The 23,855-nt window shown below is 39.2% G+C and overlaps 1 protein-coding gene across 1 annotated transcript; it reads right to left on the minus strand.

Moving 5' to 3' along the window:
- Positions 1 to 64: 64 nt before the first annotated feature.
- prkacab (protein kinase, cAMP-dependent, catalytic, alpha, genome duplicate b) lies at positions 65 to 22,789 on the minus strand. The gene is made up of 11 exons (XM_031289211.2): positions 21,901 to 22,789; positions 20,912 to 20,973; positions 19,487 to 19,615; positions 17,205 to 17,303; positions 9,376 to 9,458; positions 8,936 to 9,062; positions 6,165 to 6,260; positions 5,258 to 5,380; positions 3,670 to 3,729; positions 3,453 to 3,557; positions 65 to 3,361 (listed from the first exon to the last, which is right to left on the minus strand). The coding sequence occupies exons 1-11, from the start codon at positions 21,944 to 21,946 to the stop codon at positions 3,236 to 3,238; spliced, it is 1,056 nt and encodes a 351-aa protein (XP_031145071.1). The 5' UTR covers positions 21,947 to 22,789; the 3' UTR covers positions 65 to 3,235.
- Between the last annotated feature and the right edge of the window lie 1,066 nt (positions 22,790 to 23,855).

The following is a 23,855-nucleotide window of genomic DNA, read 5'->3' on the forward strand; positions in this document are numbered from 1 at the left end:
CAAACTTGCGGCAACTGAACTATCAAATAAACACATCCAGGAAGCACACCCACGTTCAGTAGAATTTTACAAGTAAAACTTTATTGGAATGATACTCATGTTGCAAAATATTACACTTCGTGTTTTTATGTCACTGTTCCCGTGACTTGCTTCCTTTTGCAGTGTGTCTGTGTGTGTGGCGGGGGTTAACATGGTTTACATTGGGGTCTCATTTCCCTAAAAAGTGCGACAGTATGTACCAGCATTGTGCCTGCATTGAGAGGAAGTTGTATTACTGCAAAAAACATCGAGGAGACACAGACTAATATTGTATCATAACTTCAAACATTTTGTCCATGATGATATAGTCAACATTAAACTTGACATGGAGGAAATACAGCGAATGTGAAGTCTCAACAAGTGGTTTACAACAATGTCATAATAATAATAATAATAATAATAATAATAATAATAATAATAATAAAAAAGGTTGGTAAATAAGTCCATAATAACCAACTACAAGTAGGTATGTATCCACCTTGCAGCTCAGGCCCGTCTATCTGCTAATATGATTTTGACTTCAGATTGATCAATGAAATGTCTTTCAAATGTTTCACCTCTTTCAATGAGAAAGATGAATGTGAAAAGTAGGAGTATATAGGGGAGGGGATGGACCCTTTTGGTCACAAGTCTGTTGCCTTGTATGTGACTCAGTTCTTTGAAAGAAAACCAATCAGTCAAAAACCTTTTTACTGGACATTGGCGAGGCTGTATTACCAACCAGGCAAAGAAGGCAACTGCCCCGGGCCCCAGATCCCCAAAAGGCCCAGGGTCACTGAGGAAGTCTGTTTGTGGTAATTTGTGTAAAATTAACTTTGTTTGGGAATATACATTACTAAAGCACAATATCAGCTGACACTATGAAGGGACTTTAGATGGATCCTGTTTCTTTAGCTCATCTTGAGGCCCCATCAGAGGGGTCCTGGACCCCATTGATTTTACATGCAAAGTCAGTTATCTAGTAAAGGGGACTACTCCTCAGCCTGTGAAAAATTGTCAGATGGTGTCAACACTCGCAAGTGGACATTGTAATCTTTCCCATCGCTACCGTCCATCCTATATGACGTGAACACGGCATAATAGTTTGGATATCTAGGCCTCTGCTGCAAGTCTCTTGCAAGTTTTATGGAAGTGCAATACTGAATGAGTGGCCCTTTAAGACCTGCATTAATTCTTCTAATGCTGTGCTGACATGGTGCATATTCAGAAATTAATTTGTCTTTAAATCAAATTACCAAACAGTAAACCTGGGGCCATGTAATATTACAGCACAGTTATACTGTCCATATTGTACTATATTTCCCCATATCTAAAAACTGTTTTGGACAGGAAGGACTGGTGTGAATCAAAAATATCTGGATTTTAAAGCAATCGCAGAAAACCAGAGCACCTGTCTGAACCAAAATAGAATATCTTCATTATGGTGGCACATTAAACAGCTATGAAAAAGGCATTTGAATGTTTGAAACAGACACCAGTGTCACTTTGTTTTGTTTTATAAATTCTGAATGACCAAATCCTACAATGACCACCATTTTAGGGCATTGCCTGAGTCCTTTGCCATCATAGCTCAGGAGCTATAAGGAGGCATTGAACACCTGAAAAGCTGTGTCGTGCACTGTACAGGCAGCTTGTATACTGTGCACTAAGATCATTTTTGTCTCTTCTCAGTACTAATTCTAATCAACTCCAGGTACCACTACCTTAAACTTGTTCAATGGAGTAGCAGTCATCTTTACACCATCATCACCACCACATAAAAATCTAAATTAAACTGTGCATGTAAACACAGAGATTAAAATAAGAGTTTGCTGTCACATGTAAGACTGTCACATGGAGTGTGGTCCAACTTTGCAAGTGATAAGAGGAGAGCTGGGTGCTGGGGAGATGAACATAAACAGGTCTCTTTAAAAGACCATAGAGCACACTATCCAGACTGCCTTCAATGACTGGTCAAAGTGCTCCGTTGACCACCAGCCAGAAGCAGTTTGAGATAGTCTCCCTTAGTTGGAGTTGGAAAGGCCAAACGGTTGATTCAAAATGCCGCATCAACTTGACTAGTAAATGAGCTCTGAGCAGAGACAGTGAGTGATTTTAATACCAAACAGAGTTGTTGAGTTAGCAAAACGAAATCTTCTGGAAGGGGAAACTGGAATACGCTAACCGAAAGTCTTGGTTTTCCTGCATGTTCCTCTTAGTGCTAACCAGGACTTTGAATTCCCAAATCTATATCATAAGCAAGTGTCACACACATCTTCTTTACCTGCTAATCTCAATGCTATATGTTGATAAAATGTCTTATTAAGTGATATGTTCAAACCTGAGATACCATTATGTTATGATGTTCCTTCAAAACACCACTGAAACTGAGATATTTACGTTCCCTTATCCAAATGTCCTTGTTTGTTAGCCTGACATGATATCATTGTTGTCACTACTATCTAGTTACAAGTAACAAGTGTCATTCTCTGACCGAAACTTGTTTGAGCACACAATGCATCATCTTTATGTTTTTCTTTTGGCCAATCATGCCAGTGACTCGACGTATGCTGTCTATGATATGAAACGGTGAAGGTTTAAATATTTAAAAGAAAAAGGACTGCAAAATATATAAGTTATTTAAGCGCATATGAGTGTGATTCATTTAAATGGTCACTTTGATGCTCCTCTTGCTCACCAAAGAAAGAGCAAGTTAGCCGGTTATCAGTTTAAATTTAAGAAAGCTTTGTGCAGACTGAGACCTCAACTTGTATGACTCAATGGGCTTCATGTAATGACCAACAGACTGCAGGCGATTAGAACAGACTGATTTCTGTGATGTGGCCCAAAAGTGACTAAATGATGAATGCAAAAATAAAAGAGCAGGGCAGATCTTGGGTGAAAATGTCTAGAGGCAACTCTAAATAAGTGGGGTTCCCAACACTCATGAATCTGAAGCACACCTTCATTGTAAAGGGATCCATAAATAAGACAGAATAATAAATAAAATACAACAGAAACGCAACAGAAAAGGCAACACTGCTGGTTGTCAGTGTCCTTGCTCTTTTTCCCTTCTCTATCCCATTCCCCCCCCCCTCTTTTTGTAGCTGGTGCTTGTGATTGGACAGGAGACAGTACTCTCCTCATGTCTCCCACTTGACCAGCCTACCTTTGACTTTCCCTACTTCCTTCTTTCTTCCTCTCTCGCTCTCTAACTCTAGAACTCCGCAAACTCCTTGGCACATTTCTCAGTGAAAGAGACGCGGATCTCCTCCTCCTCGTAGTCGTCAAAGTTGCTGGTGTCGCCTGGTCCTTTGAACTTGGGGACGAAGGGAGCTTCCACCTGAAGACGATTAAAAGCGTCAGTTAAGGATAGAACTTTACAGAAGGGAAGTTAACACATCTACAAAGTTTACACTCACAGCCACACTTACCTTTTTCTGGTAGATGGCAATCCAGTCAGTGGTTGCAAACCATTTGTGTCCCTTGATGTCGTTGACCCCGTTCTTGAGGTTGCCGTAACGTTTTGTTAGATCCACCTGAGGATAATAGCGACACATTTTTCTCACTTTTACATTAGAATAAATTCAGAACACACAACAAAGTAAAAGGCAGCTTTAACATCAGAATGACTGAGATATTTGCTTTCACCTGTAACAGGTTCCTCAGGAGGTCCTTCAGGTCTGAACTGAAGTGAGATGGGAAACGCACCTGAGACAGAAGGCAAGAAGAAGAATGAGGCAGCAGTAGAATTCTGAGATGCAGTCTATGAATCTCTCACAATTTAAATACATATGTACAGAAAGAGTAGTTTCTAGGTGTGAGTGTGTGGATTGACGAATAATGTTGGGGAAAAAATGCAAAATGTGCTGAAACAAAAATGTACATTCAAATAAATATCTAATTTGATACTCCTGCTGTTTGATATAACACAAGAATAATTAAACTGAACGTCACTTCATGACATATATTACAGTTGTGTTTGAAATAGCCAGTAATGGGTGTTTCCTTGGTAAAATCTTCTGGCACAAACTTTTTATTTTATTTTAGCCTTTATTAAAGCAGGTAAGTATGGCTGAGAATGCCTTGTTGACACTCAGTCAGTTACACACATTCACACAGGCCTGCCCAAGGGAACCTCGGTGGTTTAAATGAGGGAGAGGCAAGTGCTGCTCATTCACTTTCCCCACCCAGATTTATAGGAACAAACCTGCTTCTCTAACCTTCAGGCCACCACTGTCCCATGTGGTGGCCGGAAGAAGTGATGTATTTTACAATTCTGACAACAACAGTCTGTTCAATAGTCTGTCTGTAATAAATACAATAAGAAGTCTTATTTTGTACGGCTATCTAACATATCCAACATGGCTGAACAGAACAGAAACTCAAACTAAGAATGTAGACATCACAGCATCGACACTGATTGTAAAATTATCTCAGGAAAGTAAAAATAAAAAAAAAAAAAACAGCAATCACTGCTTCTCACTAAAGGTGTTGCCAAAGTAAACAATATCATTTGTTGTTTAAAGCTTTTAAAAACATTGTTTCTAAAGCTTATGAACCTCATATAGAAAATTGGACGTACAGTATAGTATACTATGTAACATAAATATGCATTAAAAACTGTGACACAGAGATGGTTGTTGTTGGAACAGACAAAATAGATTAATTGCCTAGAGCAGCAAAAGAGGCTCGGGGGGGGGGGGGGGACGACGACTGTGCAAAGGCCTTTGCATGAGTGGGTGTGTTTGTGTTCAATGTGCATCTTTTTGCCCCCATGTGTGCACCCCTGACATGCAACAGAATCATTACAGAGTGTCTCCGTAAATAAAAGCATATTATTAGGACAGAATAGAGAAGCATTTGGCTGAAATCTAACAGAAAAATAACTGAATGTGTCTTTATCAGCCTGAAAAAAAGTCAGAGTAAAATAAGACAGAAGGCAGTATTTTCTAAATTGGAGTTGTCTATCATACTGTATTATGTAAAGTACCTGCCTACAAAGTGTACAGAGGCATGCTTGACCCAAAACTGAAGTTGCCGCTGAGGATTAATTCTTAAACATTTTTGTTTATTCCTAAAATTGAGCTATACTATGAAAATAAACCAAACTGAAACATTGTCTACAATAAACCAGAAGAAAGAAGTCAGGGACTGTGGATGAGGCGTGGGTATACTCCAAATGTTACAAATAGATATTAAATGCAGGACAAAGTAGTATTCAGAGAGTCAGGCTCACCTTCCCTGATACGATCTTTTCATAGATCTGAATGGGCTGGTCAGCAAAGAAAGGCGGGTACCCTGCTGCCATCTCATAGACGAGTACGCCCAGCGCCCACCAGTCTACAGCCTTGTTATACCCCTGGTGGATGTAAGGAAGGAGGAAAGGAGAGAGAACAAGAGATTATTATAGACGGTTAATCAAGATAACATTTTAAATGTTGTTTTTGAAAATGTTTTTATTAATTGTTGTTTATGTGTATGTTTGTTATTAAATTTCATTCATCCTATACATCTTAATTTTCTAACATAGTCTGTGCAACCCATCTAGAGGTTCAGAGGGAAAATATATGATTGTTATATACAGCATGTCGTTAGCAGTAATGACATTTTTTTTTTTGTGATATTATGAAGATGAGAACTATTCAAGGAAATCCTACATGATGATCGTATTTACATAGCACCAAACAACATCTAGTCAACCCTTGACAAATATTTGCACAGCTTTGTTCCCCACCACGTGATACACTGTCAAATGCAGTAGTTAACAACAGCATGTTAAACATTTTAAAAATGTCCTTTGATGCATGCGTTTCACTGTTTACATTTTGTTTTGAGGAACATCTGAGTTGTGTGTGCTCCATAGATGCTCCTTTAACCCACATGTCCAGCGTGGTTTGAAATCCTAAATCAACATCCTCTGGCTCGCAGGACCATGAATACCACTTTAAGTTTTGAATCAATACTTCTGAAATAACAGCAACCATGTGTTATAATTCTTCAAATGAACAACTATCCTGTAAGAAAAGCGTTGTAATGTGTTGTGCAACAAGTTGGTATCACTGCTTGTTCAAAAGCAGAATATCTCGTTTTGAAAGGAAACACAGCGGACAGTTCACAAGATAAAAAAAACTATGGTGGCTCACCTTGCTGAGAATAATCTCTGGGGCCAGATATTCTGGGGTGCCACACAGTGTCCAGGTCCGGCCCTTTACACGTTTGGCAAAGCCAAAATCTGTCACCTGAGAGAGGAAAAGAAAGAGCATTTGACAAATATTGAGAGTAAGACAACGAACAAAATAAGCAGACGCAATCTCAAAGTGCCCGGCTGAGTTTTAGCAGATGACAGGCAGCAGAAAGGAGAGACAAATGATAGACAGAGGAACAGAGAGGGAGTAGAGCAAGGATCTTGGGGAAACAATGGAATCTTTCCTCTGTTGTTATTTCACTGTTTACCACTAGAGGGCAACATAATCAGTGCTACAAGACAGCCTCAGTGTGCCAGCACACAACTCCGCAAATGCAGATAATTGCAAAATACACAATGGCATCATAGTTGCGCTTGTGCACTCTCTGGGTAGTTGTTGACAGTTTCTAGACACTTTCATGTATGTGTGAGATCACGGATTGAGGGGTGGGACAAACACATTTATATTGTTTGTATTTCTGGGACACCCATCTTTCTAAATATGCATCAATACATTTCAAAATGTTCTGTTTATTTAAATAATCTGTCATCTTATTTTCATGCAATGCACTGCTAAACTGCATGCAACTAGTTGTACGGCAAACAGAAAACTGGAAAGTCATGGCTTGTGAAAAATGTTTGAATTTGATTGCAATATGAATGAAAATATTTATTTTTTTGGTAAGTGACCATCAGTGTTGTATAAAGTACTAGAAAGCAATACTTGAGTAAAAGTACAAGTATCGTACTAGAAAAAGACTGGTAGAAGTGAAAGTTACCTTTTAGAATATTACTTAAGTAAAAGTCTTAAAGTATCTGATATATACTGTACTTAAGTATCAAAAGTAATTGTCTGATATTTAATGTACTTAAGTATTTGAAGTAAAAGTAAAAAGTTTTGTTTTTTTTTCTTTTTTTTTTTAAAAGCAAGCGGTTAGAACTTTTATTGTGAACTTTATTGTGGCTTTCTTATAGTAAAGCATAAAGCATATTCAGGGTTCCCATATCTTCTTAATCATCTAGTAGGAAGAATCTTTCATTCCAATGTACAGAAACATTTCTTGCAAATATGGCCACGGGTGTATGACGTTATCTTCACCACTACCCTGTTCACCGAGTTCACCACTATCGTCGGGGTGGTCGTCTACGATAAGGGGAGGTCCTCCAGTAGGTGCTCGTGCTTCCATGGCGGTTTCAGTTGTGCGTCCTCCTCCTCCTTTAGCAACAAACAAGCGCTGAAATAGAGCACGCGGCGTGCGGAGCGTGCGTAATGCAATCTAGGAGCAGTGATTCGCCAAACCTCCCTTATTGCAGTCGCACACATTTCTTCTAATTTAATTTTTTTAGTAACGAGTAACGAAGATGCTTAGTGGAAATATAACGGAGTAAAAGTATACATTTTATCTAGGAAATGTAGTGGAGGAAAAGTGAAAGTTGACATAAATTTAAATAGCGAAGTAAAGTACAGATACGTGAAATTTCTACTTAAGTACAGTAACGAAGTATTTGTACTCCGTTACATTACAACACTGGTGACCATGATATTATAAGTGAGATATTGACCTTCGAGGTGTCCATAATCCAGGAATTAATGGATACCTCGTCGGACAGTATCCCTTCCTTATGTTATTTTCAAGATTTTATGGTTCCAGATTCCTTTTCTTTGTCTTACATTGTAAACTAAATGTCTTTGGCTTTGGTCACACAAGAAAAGACATGTAATGATATCATGTTGGGCTCTAGGAAATTGCGATGACCATTTTTCACAGTTTTCTGTTGTTTAAAGACCAAACAATTAATCTATTCATTGGGGCAAAAAACTGCAGATGAACTGATCATGAAAATAATTGTAGGTGCAGACCAAATAAATATGAATTCAACTGCATTGGCATCTCTCAAATGCTGCACCGATGTTAACTCGGGTTTTGGACAAACTAAACCATGGGTACAGTGCACAGCAGGAAATTATAGGGGGATTTGGCTGTAGGTGGAAAATTTAAGGGGTGAGGAGAATTCCCAGCAAACACACAGAGCTGGCTCAGCCTGCATGTTTAGAAAGCCTCAACAGCCATCAATGTCAATGTCAGCTAGTCTATATCGACGGTGTTCCACTTCCAGGATTGTTCATGTGCCGCCGGAAATTCAACTGGATGTCCTCCTTTTTAGTCCGGATATCCCACACCTTCCGCTTTCTTTGGGTTGGCATTTTAAACTCCAGTCGATCTATGAGGACTATGGTTAACTGCTCCTCAGATCTCTGCGGGGTAAATCCAGATAGCTAGCTAGACTATCTGTTGAATCTGAGTTTTCTGTTGCATGACATTTGAATGTATATGTTTCACCAAAACAAGTTCCTTCCAGAAGCTATTTTGCAGAAGCACTGTCAATGCGTCCGGCGCTTAGCGCCCCTCAAGGCGGTTGTGATTAGTTTAAAGAAATGCCAATAAACCAGAGCACGTTTTTCTCCTATCCCGAAAGCAGTGTGGACTAGCCAGACCCTCCTCTGCAGCGCTGTAGAGGAAGGTCTGGCAATGCGAGACTAATGTCAGCCATCACAAGAGTAGGTGACATTGTTTAGCATTACTTGGGAACTCCCACTGATGTATAATATAAAGATTAATTAAGACCTTATGTGGGCCTTTGCAGACAAATTATATGAATACCTGCGGACATTTTGAGTAATTAATTTATGATCAGCTTTTGTATATTATTGCATCAGGTGTTGTTTACCTGTATGTAGCCCTGTTGGTCTATGAGCAGATTTTCAGGTTTCAGGTCTCTGTAGATCAGGTCCAAAGCGTGCAGATACTCAAAGGTTAGAACGATCTGAGCAGCGTAGAACCGAGCGTGAGGCTCACTGCACACACACACGCACACGCACACGCACACGCACACGCACACACACACACACACACACACACACACACACACAGAGATTGACAGAAAAAGAGCCGTTTAGTGGAGAGTACAGTACAGAGGTCAACATAGCTAAAACAGACCTGAAGAGAACAGAGTTGTATAGAATAAAATAAAATTGACTACAAGAGAATAAAATAGAGGATAACAGAGCTGAATTGAGAGTACAGAGCTCCACAAGTTACCTCTGTATGTGCCTATTACATTGCTTCTGGCTGTAAACTTCATGTTAACTCCATTGCTAAGACACTAACCTAAATCTGCCAATTCTCCGTAGGTGGGAGAACATCTCTCCACCTGGTACATATTCCATCACCATGTAGAGGTTAGTGTTGTCCTGGGGAAGGGAAGACAGAGGGCCTGTTAGTGACACTAACTCACATACACACATATATTAACGCACATACACATACAGGATGGGCAACTAGACGACATGGAAACAGTATTTTCTGGGTCTATATAAAACAAATCCACTGATTTATTTCAGTTATTACCATACCATATGTGTCTATTATACATTGTGTTATATTTCCAAAACCTGGTGTACAAATCATATGTTCTTTAGACCCTTTAACCGAGATAAATAACACTAGCTTTATATTGTCAAGGAGGATTTCATTCTTCACATGCTTATCGGTACATAAAGATGGACCACGCGTCTCCACTTGCTCCCACTGCACAAAAGTGAAGCCAAAATATTTCAGATTCGGGTGCTACCATTTTGTAATTTCAGAGCCAGAGTCTGCGCAGTAGTGATCGGGCAGTGCATCGTGGTATCGAACCCCCGCCAGACCAATCGCAAGTCAATCACAGACGTTCAATCATGACGTTTCACCTCGTTTTTATAGCATCAAATAACAAATAAAAACCAAACTTATCAGAAAAAATTAAGACTTGAACAAACATCAGCTTGCTAAGAAATACCATCTTTAGGAAAAATGTATTTTATGTGGACTTTGATTTTTTAGTTTGGCCCATGTCCCATTTGCTAAGATGGAGGGGACAGGATTTATGACCTATACTGCAGCCTGCCTCACTTGTACAATATATGCATCAACCCTTGGTTGACACCTGCAAATGCAATTTGAATAGTCGAATAACTTTAACTAAGCCAAGTTAATATGTTTTTGTTGTTGACTCTTCTCAGTGAGCAGGGCGAGATACGTGGACAGGAAAATTCTGTTAATAGGTTTATTTGAGGCATCAAGGATATTCAAATCCAGGGCATCCAATGAGCATCTAAACAGCTTAACCTGAATAAGGCTTTAATTGGAGTATGGCCATCAGATGGGTTAGCCTGTACGGGTACAGCCAGCCAACAACAAAGCTAGGGTGTGAAAATGTTGAATTTGTGGCTCATTTCACTCTATAATTGCAGATGACACACCCCTGATAGAATTAATTGTCAATGATGATGAAAGTGATGATCAGGATGAGATTGTAAATTGACAGATTATTGCATCAGGAATTACCTAGAGTTAAACGTTGACAAGAATAAAGAGATAGCAGTTTTTACAAAAAACAACAATAGGTACTATATAAATTATTCATTTGGAGTGTTAAAATTGACATTTTACGCCCATATATATATATATATATATATGCAATATGAACTACTGTATACTGGATAAATGTTAATACACTTTTAATTTTGTAAATATGAAATAAATTCCCTCACACTTTATTTTCTCAGTTTAAGAAATTCTCCACCTTTTTGTACATTGTGGCCTAAGGCAGTTATTTTTTCTTTTTAAGACTCTGACACACCAAACCAATGACCGACCTTCGGCAGAAAAGGCCTCCCCGAGTTGGTCAAAAAAGTGCCACAGAACACACCGAAGCGTACGCTCTGCGTGTGCGCGAGACGTAATACGTCGCCATAACAGCAGGCAGTGCTAATCTGTCTTGTCGCCCAAAAAATTAAAACTGGCAGATGATTGGACGAGCACATCACGTGGGTCTGGCTTCTGCAGAATTTCAAAGCCAGACCATCATGGCGGCTCAGTCGGAATACGATCTCATATTTTACGAAAATAGTTCACCTAAACGTGTTTCTGAAAACATTTTAAGCGAGAAATAGGCCATGCAGTTGCTGAATCTGTCTTCATTTCAGATTGACAAAGGTCAGTTTAAAAGATTTTCATCAGATTTTGAGAGACTCTAGTCACGCTCATCCCGCTTGTCATTTCCGGGTTAGCACTCCACCAATCAGATTGGTCATTGAGTCCGACTGCCCACCTTCCGATTCAACAAGTCAAATCAAAACAGCTCCTCCGACTGACGATGGCACGGAACACAACGAGTAGACTTGAGTCACTGACCTCGGCAGGCTGTCCAACGGCCGATAATCGGGTTGGTGTGTCTGGACCTTAAGAGACACCTTGGCAGGGCTCCAGACTGCGACCAAATGGTTGCATTCTGCGACCAAAATTTGAGAGTGTGAGACTGAATTTTACATCCAGTCGCACATGTGCGACCAGTAAATTTGTCCCCTTTTTTACACGATAAACGTCGAAATTTTGGTACCTGAGAGCGCGTAAGCTCAAGCTTATCTGAAAATTGACAGAGAGTGGAGCTCTGACACAAACACACTCGCGCACACACACGCATAGCTGCGGACGGTGCAAACTACGTCGGCTCTGCAGTTTTGTTGAAGTGACAGTCACGGAAATGCCGATAAAGTGATTTCAAGTGTGGTTACAGTTTTTCAAAACTTCACGCAGACAGCGTTTGTTGCGATATGATATTAATGGAGAGCCAAAAGCTGTCGCGGTGCTGTTGACGTTACACTTCCTAAGCAGGCACAACAGTGGTTTCTGTGCCCTGGTGACTGACTGACAGGATGAGGTTGTAAGGCAAGGCAGCAACATGGCAATTCAAAGTGCTTTACATGAAACATTAAAGAGCAATTAAAAACGGTCATGAAAATAAAACAGGCTAAAAAAGAATATACAAATACAAGACTAAAATTTACAGTGAGTAAGAAATTAATAATTATTCAATTTAATAGGTAGTAGGGGTAGGTTTGGGAGGAGAGAGGGAGGGGTTTTATTTTATTTTTGTTTAATTTCTTTAGAGTGTAACATATTCTAATAAAATAACATAATGTTCTAAGTACATAGGATAAATAGGTTTGATAATAATTTTTACAACTGAAATAACTGTTTTGTAATTATAGAGGGAAAGTACCAAAAAAAAGGTACCGTTGGGTAACGGAACCGAATTTCAGGTATCGGTACCAATATTGGTTCAGTAGTAGCCTAAACAACGCACGTTTAATTTTAAGTTGAATTCATTGTAATTGTAGACTAGAGCTGGTGTGTATATATATATATATATATATATATATATATATTTATTAGGGCTGTCATGCGATGCGATGCGATTAAGGGCCGAGCATAACGCGTAATCACATTAATCACATGCCGGCATTTATTAATTTATTTTACACTTCACTCGGCTTCGCGTCGTGCCTAACAGGCTACTATTTTGTCCCTTTGCCTCACCGTTACTTATCATCAAGCTGCCATACTTCCTCCTGCTGCAGGCATGATGGAGAAAGACAGCAGCAACACGATTCTGAATGGTGCTTTTAATTTTCCAAAACTCCCGGACGGCTCGTAGACAAGTCGAAAGCCACATGCACTTTGTGTAAAGCCGAATTAAAATATCACCGAAGCACGTCAAGCTTGAGCTACCACCTACGAGCTAATTAACGTTACTCAGGTTGATGCTACCCATTAGCATGCTACCCACTCAGGCAAAGCAGTATTTTGGAGAGTGCTACGAGTGCTACTTGCCGATCTGTGGATGAAACCAAATCCAAAAAAATTGGCATGGTTTTATTTTAGTTAGCCTAATAGCTGGTTTGATTTGAATTGAGAGATGATTTTATGGAAAGTACCCCATGCCAATCTCTAGGTATGGTGAAGGGTATGTGATGATGTGGGGCTATTTTAATTCCAAAGGCCAAGGGAACTTTATCAGGATGCATAGTATCCTGGATCCATGAAATAACTGGTCTTTAAAAATAAACATCTGCCTGCCTCTATGGGAATTTAACATAGGGGTGTACTTACTTATGCCCCCTGTAATTTAAGGAAGAACATTTATTTATTTACGATACATTATTCATTCACAAAGAAAATTGGTGTCCTTAAAGATTGGATTTTTTTTTAGCATGGGTGTCCTAATTTTTTCACATGACTGTATATATATACAGTGCTGCTCATAAGTATTCATACCCATGCTAAAGTTGACTAAAAAAAGGAATAAAAAAAATCATCTTTTGGAAATTGATCTTAATGCCTTAATTAAAAAAATTAGGATAAATCTGACCTTTAAGGACACCAATTTGTTTTGTGAATGAATAATGTATTGTAAATAAATAAATGTTCTTCCTTAAAATACAGGGGCCATAATTATACATACCCCTATGTTAAATTCCCATAGAGGAAGGCAGATTTTTATTTTTAAAGGCCAGTTATTTCATGGATCCAGGATACTATGCATCCTGATAAAGTTCCCTTGGCCTTTGGAATTAAAATAGCCTCACATCATCACATACCCTTCACCATACCTAGAGATTGGCATGGTTTTATTTCAGTTCAGCCTAATAGCTAACTGAGATAAGATCCATATCAATGCAAATCAAACCAGCTATTAGGCTAACTGAAATAAAACCATGCCAATCTCTAGGTATGGTGAAGAGTATGTGATGATGTGGGGCTACTTTAATTCCAAAGGCCAAGGGAACTTTATCAGGATGCATAGTATCCTGGATCCATGAAATAACTGGCCTTTAAAAATAAAAATCTGCCTTCCTTAACATAGGGGTATGTATAATTATGGCCCCTGTATTTTAAGGAAGAACATTTATTTATTTACAATACATTATTAATTCACAAAAAAAAATTGGTGTCCTTAAAAGGTCGGATTTTTCCTCATTTTTTTAATTAAGGCATTAAGATCAATTTCCAAAAGATGATTTTTTTATTCCTCTTTTTAGTCAACTTGACCATGGGTATGAATACTTATGAGCAGCACTGTATATATATATATATATATATATATATATATATATATATATATATATATACACAGTGAGGAAAATAAGTATTTGAACACCCTGCTATTTTGCAAGTTCTCCCACTTAGAAATCATGGAGGGGTCTGAAATTGTCATCGTAGGTGCATGTCCACTGTGAGAGACATAATCTAAAAAAAAAATCCAGAAATCACAATATATGATTTTTTAACTATTTTCTACCTAAATTAGATGCACCTGTTTGAGGTTGTTAGCTGCATAAAGACACCTGTCCCCCCCATACAATCAGTAAGAATCCAACTACTAACATGGCCAAGACCAGAGAGCTGTCCAAAGACACTAGAGACAAAATTGTACACCTCCACAAGGCTGGAAAGGGCTACGGGGAAATTGCCAAGCAGCTTGGTGAAAAAAGGTCCACTGTTGGAGCAATCATTAGAAAATGGAAGAAGCTAAACATGACTGTCAATCTCCCTCGGACTGGGGCTCCATGCAAGATCTCACCTCGTGGGGTCTCAATGATCCTAAGAAAGGTGAGAAATCAGCCCAGAACTACACGGGAGGAGCTGGTCAATGACCTGAAAAGAGCTGGGACCACCGTTTCCAAGGTTACTGTTGGTAATACACTAAGACGTCATGGTTTGAAATCACGCATGGCACGGAAGGTTCCCCTGCTTAAACCAGCACATGTCAAGGCCCGTCTTAAGTTTGCCAATGACCATTTGGATGATCCAGAGGAGTCATGGGAGAAAGTCATGTGGTCAGATGAGACCAAAATAGAACTTTTTGGTCATAATTCCACTAACCGTGTTTGGAGGAAGAAGAATGATGAGTACCATCCCAAGAACACCATCCCTACTGTGAAGCATGGGGGTGGTAGCATCATGCTTTGGGGGTGTTTTTCTGCACATGGGACAGGGCGACTGCACTGTATTAAGGAGAGGTTGACCGGGGCCATGTTTTGCGAGATTTTGGGGAACAACCTCCTTCCCTCAGTTAGAGCATTGAAGATGGGTCGAGGCTGGGTCTTCCAACATGACAATGACCTGAAGCACACAGCCAGGATAACCAAGGAGTGGCTCTGTAAGAAGCATATCAAGGTTCTGGCGTGGCCTAGCCAGTCTCCAGACCTAAACCCAATAGAGAATCTTTGGAGGGAGCTCAAACTCCGTGTTTCTCAGCGACAGCCCAGAAACCTGACTGATCTAGAGAAGATCTGTGTGGAGGAGTGGGCCAAAATCCCTCCTGCAGTGTGTGCAAACCTGGTGAAAAACTACAGGAAACGTTTGACCTCTGTAATTGCAAACAAAGGCTACTGTACCAAATATTAACATTGATTTTCTCAGGTGTTCAAATACTTATTTGCAGCTGTATCATACAAATAAATAGTTAAAAAATCATACATTGTGATTTCTGGATTTTTGTTTTTAGATTATGTCTCTCACAGTGGACATGCACCTACGATGACAATTTCAGACCCCTCCATGATTTCTAAGTGGGAGAACTTGCAAAATAGCAGGGTGTTCAAATACTTATTTTCCTCACTGTATATATATATATATATATTTTTTTTTTTTTTTCATGACAACAATGGTGCTGTCGGTTAACCTTCTATGTTGCATCTTCAAAAGTGACACTGCATTTGAAACAGCACATTGTAATTTCTGCATCTATTATCAAAGTATTTATTAGTAATACAGTGGAAATTAGTAGAAATGTGAATATTTGGTTAGCATGTTGATTTACGGTGTGTCCCCTTAAATTTTCTGGTTGCGCCCCTAAAATTTTCAGTTGGGGGCCACTGTGCTCCTAGTGAAACAAGTTAGTCTGGAGCCCTGCTTGGTGATTTTCAACCTTATCTCTTATCGATCTGAATGAGGGATATGGCTTAGCCCGCTGCAGCGACAAAATCTGCTTTATTTCAGAAATGAAATAATTCTGCTGCAATGAACACAGCATGGGCAGTTTTAGCTGGATACTGTCGTAAAAAATTCTTTTCCCTAGATATTTTTTATTTATTTTTTTACCAATGATTCACCTACATTTTTTTTGTTTATATGGTACCGCCGATGGCAACTATATCATATCAGTTTCCAGCAAAACAGACAGGAAGCACAAAATGCAGAAAATACATGTTATGTACTTTTCTACAAATTAAATACATGTCAGACTGACTGACTGACATTATTTTTAGAAAACAATACGTTTTTAAAAATGTCTCATGATAAATTGTCTCTAGAAGTATATTATTCAACTTTTGTTTTTGTTAAAGAAGGAAAAGAAAATCGCAATACTCAATACTATCGAATCACAATACTTCTAGAATCGCAATAAATGTATATCGAAACAGCACCCACGTATCGTGAAAAAATCGAATCGGGACAAAAGCATATTGTCCCAGTTCTACTACATACAATCAGTACTGATTAGACATCCACATTAAAAAGGTGGCACATTTTCCCTTTAACTAAAGAATATTTGACACCACACAAAGTTAAAGGTTTAAACTTCACATGCAGTGTTTGGGTTCTCAGTTGAAAAAGGAATTTACCACATTACCTCAAAATAAACACAAACAGAAACCTTTACATACAAATACACAAATAAGAGACTTCTGCAGTCAGGGTGAGACTCTCTAATATAAAGCGTTATAGAGAATGTTATTCAAGGTAATGACCTAGACCAGAGATCTTCAACAGGGGGACCGTGACCTCTAGGGGGTCCTCAGAGTTACTGCAGGGGGGGCGCCAAATTATTGTTTGATATTTATTTTGGAGTCGTTTTTTTTATTTTTATTTAAATATGTCTGAAAATATATATTAACATGCATCCAACATATTATTAGCAAAGATGAACTGGCCTATTCGTACAAAAAAAAACAACATTTAATTTACACAATATTGATGATACGCTTACTATAAGGTAAGGTATGCCATTATGGTAGCCAGCCACACATACGTACAAGTAAGCTTAAGGATTTAATGTGCCTTCTCACTCAGTCACTCATCGTCCACACACCCACAAAAATTCTCTGTACCTTGAACGAGTACTCTAACCGCACCAGAAAAGGAAAGCTGACAGCCTGAAGAATCCTCTTCTCATTCAGGGTGTGCTCTATTTGCTTGAGCTTCACCACCTGAAAGGCAAAAAGAGAGAGGGAGTTTATATTGTATCATAACAAAATAGAAATCATGTTGTTTTTTTTAAGATTATTTTTTGGAGAGAAGACATGCAGGAAATTGTCACAGGTCAGATTCGAAGCCTTGACCTCTGCGTCAAGGCATAAACCTCCAAGTATATGTGCGCCTGCTCTACCCAGAGCCAACCCGGCTACGAAATCATGTTTTAAGAAGAATAAACTATTGTTTTATCAGAGCAGCATAATCATAGGTCTCTTTAAAGCTATAGTGCGTAGTTTCTTTCTCCCCCATGAGGAATTCTAAGTAATGACAACAATTATGTCTGTGCATCCACATGACACAAGCCTTCCGTGACACGCTTCACCCCCACCACACAGTTGCTAGTAGCCAAGGAGGACACGGAGGATTAAAAAAACATGATGAACTCTTCAGAAGAGGTAATTATCTTCACTCGAGTTTCTGCGCGGGAAAGTCACCGCACGACACAATCTTCTGAACATAGCCATACTGAGAAATACAGAGAGAGTTGTGTGGAGCTGATAGTCTTAATTAGCTTTGTATCTACTCATTTGGCAATGGCTTGAATGTAACGGACATTCATTATTTATTATCTTTGAGCTATTTCTGTTATTTTTCTATAATGACATATTATATATGGGTGGGGAAAGTGAAAGAGCAGCGCTTGTCCCTCCCTCATTACCACCACTGAGGTGCCCTTGAGCAAGGCCCTTAACCTCCAACCGCTCCAGTGGAGCTGCTCAGTGGCCAGCAGATCAGACTGTGGTTGTACTGGGCAGCTTCCAGGTATGAATGTGGAACTGTGTGAATGTGATCAGGGCGTTCCTGCAAAAGATATATATATATATATATATATATATATATATATATATATATATATATATTTTCAATGTTGTAAAAAGTACTTGCCAATGATGTTTTATCACCATCATAATCTTTACTCCAGTATCAACACATCCGTTTTCTTCCAATTTTAGCAGTTTATAGATGCTCTGAAACCTCACAATCTGCCTTATTCAGGCTGCACATGTATGTATTGCAATGTATTTAGTGCCTGGCATTAAATGTATTGCATGGCCAACATCTGCAAGCATCTACATTCAAAGTATATCTTTTTTTTTATGCTGGTTATGTTCACCTGGCACACTACTGCTTTAAAGGTAACTTGACATACCAGATGACAGATACAATATTTCCAAAATGTTTAAAGGTTTTATTCTTGTGAAACCGGGAAAAAGTCAAATGTTTTTGCACTTTTGGTAATCAGACACACAAATATACAGTAATTATAGTGCAAAGCGGAACAAAAAAATTATAGTCTGAGTTATAGTCTAAGCAGGTAGCATCAAAAAAGGCAAATCACATCAGCTGCTTTTATAAAGCAGGGTAATATAAAAGCAGTCCTTTAAGAGAGGACAGCCTCTTGAAGTGAAAAGTCAGTAGGTAAAAAAAATAAAAAATAGAATATATAAGGAACTCTTACAGTTTTTTTTCGATTGCTTAAGCACTACTTTGAAAACAGGGACCGTTTTTCAAAACACTGCACACAATTAGCACAACCACACACCCAATTAGCAGAACACCTCAGACCCTTTGCAAAATGAAAGACTCTTGCAAAAACTATACACTAATTCATAAAAAACATATTTTGTTACCATATGAAACCCACACGTTTCATATGACTTAATTCTGTTTGAACCAGTTACACACTGCTGTTGCTAACCTATAACACTTTTAGCAATTCTACTTCTCATTTGAAGTACACAGAGAAAGTGCAAATATACAAGTTCACCAAACACTACACAAGACCAATGCTGCAAACTGAGGAAAATATAATTTATTTCTCTCCATATACCCAAATCAGTCAACATGTCAACATGGAAAATCACAACCTCAGCTCTGCCACTCCAGCTGATGCCTGCTTCAGCACAAGCTGGTTCAAAGAGGTTCAAAGGGAGAAAAAGGCTTGCACCTGTATTTGAGTCTCTGCATCTTTACACCAGCATACAAAGAGGGTTTTTTTTTTCCAATATCCACAAATGTTTGAAGCCCTTTTAGTACAATTTCCATATTTTCTATGACCATCTTGCAAGTTTCGTAAAATGACATGTCATGTTTTAACACCCTCCATCCCACTGTGACCCTCCTGACCCAGACTGACCTTCTGCTTGTTGAGGATCTTCATGGCATAATGCTGTCCCGTTTCTTTGTGCTTCACCAGCATCACACGGCCAAATGAGCCCGTGCCCAGGGTTTTCAACCTCTCAAACTGCTCCAGGCCAGCAGTGTTCTAAACAGACAAAACAAAAAAAAAAGGGTTAGTTGTTTTTTTGTGAAAATGGGATGTGAGGGATGTAGGGTGGGAAGTGAATGTTTATTTTCTAATGTGTCCTATGCTTACATGTACTATCTATTTTATATTATGTATGTTTTTGTACAGACAAGCAAATGCCTGAGTGTACATGTATGTGAGTGGGACATGTGCATACTCTACATGCTATAGACTAATGACTGTATAGTATAGGAAACATGGTATTTATGGTTTATGTTTATAGTATTCAATACATATATGTACATACTGGATATGTTGTACATATACTGTACAGAATATTAATATAAATCACAGTCATATTTAATACTATTTTGTAAGCCTGTAAAAGCTGTCCTGATTGAGATCATCGATATAAAGTTTATATATTTTTTTTTAAAGTGTGTTATTTTTCATAACTTTGTGAGTCAAAGAGAAAGATAGATATACTCTACAATGTAAAGAACCATGATACAGCTCTTACATGTATTTTAATTTTCTTATCGGTGTCTGTAAAATATGTCTTAAAGCAAGAATATTTTTTCTAAAACACATAACAGGAATATAAAATATTACATGTAAAATAGGCAATTTAATGTTCAATGCAATGCTATCCATTACATTCGACAAAACTTCACACATGTAACAAAAACATTATAATAACTTGGACAACAGGAATGTGAGAAAAGATAAGACTTGGAAGAACATGATTTTAATCTAAATTAATAAATGATAAAACTCAATCATCAACCCACATATTTTACGAGCCACTTGCTTCATGTCACCATACAAATATACAGAAAATTACATTTACCTAAAGGTGCAGGAACAGAAAAAAAACATACCAATTTGTGGTGCACAATAAATATAGAAAACAAGTGAAATTCCAATAGCGATGACAGTTACCAGTTTCAAGGTATACAGTGGTTTGAAAAAGTCAAGGTTTCAAAACCACTAAAATTTTCCGCCATACCGTTCCTAAGGTATAAGTTATATGTTTTTTACCCAGACATTTAAAAAAAATAATACATTTTAAAGATGTAATTGCAATACTGCAATACCGTGAAACTGTGATATTTTTATGCTAAAGTTTATCATACCGTCAGAATCGTATAACGGCCCATGCTTAGCGACGACTATTTAAGAGGAATCGTAGAGAGCATACCACATATAAATTTGATATATTTTGGTCACACAGATTTGGAATGAAAAACACCTATGCATGCAAATTCATGCAGAAAATATGTCACATCCCTGTTGTGTTAGATGAACACTAACCTGTGCAGGGTTCTCCCACTTCTTGAGAAAGTCCTCTTTGGCTTTAGCAAGGAACTCCTTGACTGTGGAAGACAAAATCACAAGAAAGGCTTTAGTAGTTTGTGTAAATAGTGAAAGAAACCAGAAAATAAATAGTAGGATACCTCAGCACTTCTAAAATCATATTTCATAAACTCTTTGAAAAACATATCTGGTTGATAGGACACTGTTTCAATGGCAATGCATGGTTGCAGCATACATGGTATCCAGCACAGGCAGCCAATACCCAGACTGACTTAAGTATGTTATAGACACTAACATATGCATTGTTTATGCCTCACTGTTGCTATAAATAAAAAGAATAGTCTGTACCTTATATGTCCTTATAAAAACAAAAGCCTTAGTAACTAACTACTTCAATAAATACAACAGTCCAGTGGCCTCAGACATTAGCATACATTAATTCTTCTTCATAATAGCAACCTTACATTGGGCTTATAGTACAGCAGACACAGAGTGTTGGGATGTTGCCAATATTTCAGTACATGTGAATTTTCCAAAATGCTAGCAGACAATTGCTGTTGGCTGTTTTGCAGCTCATACAGAGATGTGGCTATGGAAAAAGCTCTACATCCTGCTTCACCCTACCTATGCATCCACTAAAATCAAATTGAAAACAAAGTTTAAAACTGAACAGTACGTCTGAGCCTCATTTGAAGAGAGATTCCCTTTTCACCTACATGCACTGCACATACAATGCTCCTATATTCTAATGTAGATTCTTGGGAGCTTGCATGGCACAAGCTAATTCGTTTGCAACAAGGACTTGTCATGGAAATACAAGTGGATCTCAGTGAATGGGAAAGCAAGAATAGGCCTCTAATAGCAGTGTATGGCTTGTTATGTAAAGCTAACATTGCCTGCTGTATCACATCGTCTCTGATCATTTCATGAGTCTGTAACCGAGCAGGTGCTGCTCAGGAGTAGTGTGTACTGGCGACGGTACCCACCGCTTTCCATCTCGCTGCCCTTCCTGGCCGTGGGCGCGTTGCCCATGATGACAACTTGTCAACGGGCGAAGCGTGGCTTTTTGGCCGCCCTACAGACTTGTCAAGCCGGTCTAAGCTCGATTAGGTCTGAACGGTATTTCTTAAATCCAGCTGTAACAGTTACTCCGAGATTTTGAGATTTGATAGCCTGACAGCTGGTGATGGGGTGCCACGGCGAGACGATAACGGTATAGTGCAGCGGGCTCACTCACTCCACGGTCATCAACCACCGGCGACTGATATAGTGTTTAAATCCACGGGGAGCTATCGTTGTGGTATCTCGGTCACTGGGGCTCCACTGGACTGCCAGGCCGACCTCGGCGCATTTGGCCTGAACACGGAGGATTCAGTCTTCTCCTGTCCCTCCTTGCAGCCCCCTCCGAGCGAGGCCCCCCCGGCTCCCCACCTCTCCCCCAGCCCAAAAAAAACAGCTATACCGACGACGGGAATGCAATATTCTCAATCAAAAGCCTGCCACTTTTCGTTACCGAACCCAGCTTTTAAAAATGAATCCTTGGCAGGGTCGACAACGACGGGAATTCGCCCAAATCAACATTGGCCCCCTGCAGGCTCGGAGACAAGCGAGATGACGGAACTACAGCCGAGCGAACGTCCCGCCTACTTGCCAGAACCGGGTTGATTGACAGCTTAAGCCTTGCTACGGATTGGCCACCTTTCTACGGCGCTGTGCCACGGATCGCTCTGATTGGCCCTTCGTAATCCATCAACAACGGCAGCGTCCCACCGCCCTACAAATAGCAAGCGACGGGAACATCAGCGATTATTTTCCTCCCGACGACATACGCGCCCACTTTCTCCGATTGCTGTCCTCCATTGGCTTGGCGCGGCAGAACCGTGGGAATCTCGGTGAATGCGAGGATATCTATTGGCTGTAAGCAGCGGTTGACAGGAATGCCCCCCCCATCTCTTCCCCAAAAAACACCCTCCCGCCGCCAAGCGACTGATACACGTTTGGCTAGTGACGTCAACCGCGAGCTATTTTTAGAAATGTTGGTCAGAATTAAACGCACGCGCGGCGCGGTCTAGCTGGCAAGACTTCTAAACAGATCGCAGACTGCCGTGCATGGTGGTAAATGAATCACAGGAAAGAAAAGACAATCTTTTTAAAACACACAGAGCCTCATACTGTCTGTGTACCAACGACCTTTACAGTCAGAATCCTCCAACAGCATATGTCATCCTTGCCCCACACCTGGTGTAGGCAAGCTACAGGGCGAGTGTAGCAGATGCCCGAGGGTCTTTTTTTTTTTTAATCAGGATCATCAAAAGGCACAATTTCACATAGATTTGCATCTGAATATCTTATTTCAATAATAATGTGAGCTTGTGTTGGTAAAAATCTGAATTTATAAAAGGACCCATGCCCATGAACAACACCCAAGCTATAAATAGGAGATCCCTACAGCTACTGCAGTGTCTGACACCATCAGATTAGGGTTCTACAGCCACCTACTTTATTATGTGAAAGGAACCCAAACTGTTAGAGCTAAATAAGATGCACTTTGTTAGATATTTAGCCCTACATTAATGTGACATCTCAATGTGTTCTGATAATTATTATAGACACTGAGAAATTATCAGTGCTTGCCTGACATATGGTTTTACCCAGGCTCAGTGTCACTGTAAGGTTAATTGAGTAATTTCTCTGGCACATTACTCTGGTTTTCAAAACTAGTCTTGGGCAGCAACAAACTTGTTTTCATTGTACATTATTGTCATGATTAATAACATTTTTGTCTGTAAAATGAGAAAATAGTACACAAAGGTAAAATGTAAAGTATAAAATACATAAATATGAGCATTGTGCAGAATGGCCTAACTAATGATATCAAAGTAATGTAGTAGCCTCTGAGGTATAACGTAGCATAAAATGAAAATTCTCAAATTAAGTAAAA

The sequence above is a fragment of the Sander lucioperca genome, chromosome 4, assembly GCF_008315115.2.
Source record: "Sander lucioperca isolate FBNREF2018 chromosome 4, SLUC_FBN_1.2, whole genome shotgun sequence".
NCBI classification, from domain to species: Eukaryota; Metazoa; Chordata; class Actinopteri; order Perciformes; family Percidae; genus Sander; species Sander lucioperca.

Bases quoted from the DNA above. Each gene is read 5' to 3' on its own strand.
- prkacab (XM_031289211.2), bottom strand. From the start codon at position 21,946: ATGGGCAACGCGCCCACGGCCAGGAAGGGCAGCGAGATGGAAAGCG. The intron at 17,304-19,486 runs GTCAGTCTGGGT...TTTGCCTTTCAG, and splicing joins AGATCCTCAACAAGCAGAAG to GTGGTGAAGCTCAAGCAAAT. The intron at 3,558-3,669 runs GTGAAAGCAAAT...TATTATCCTCAG, and splicing joins TCCTGAGGAACCTGTTACAG to GTGGATCTAACAAAACGTTA.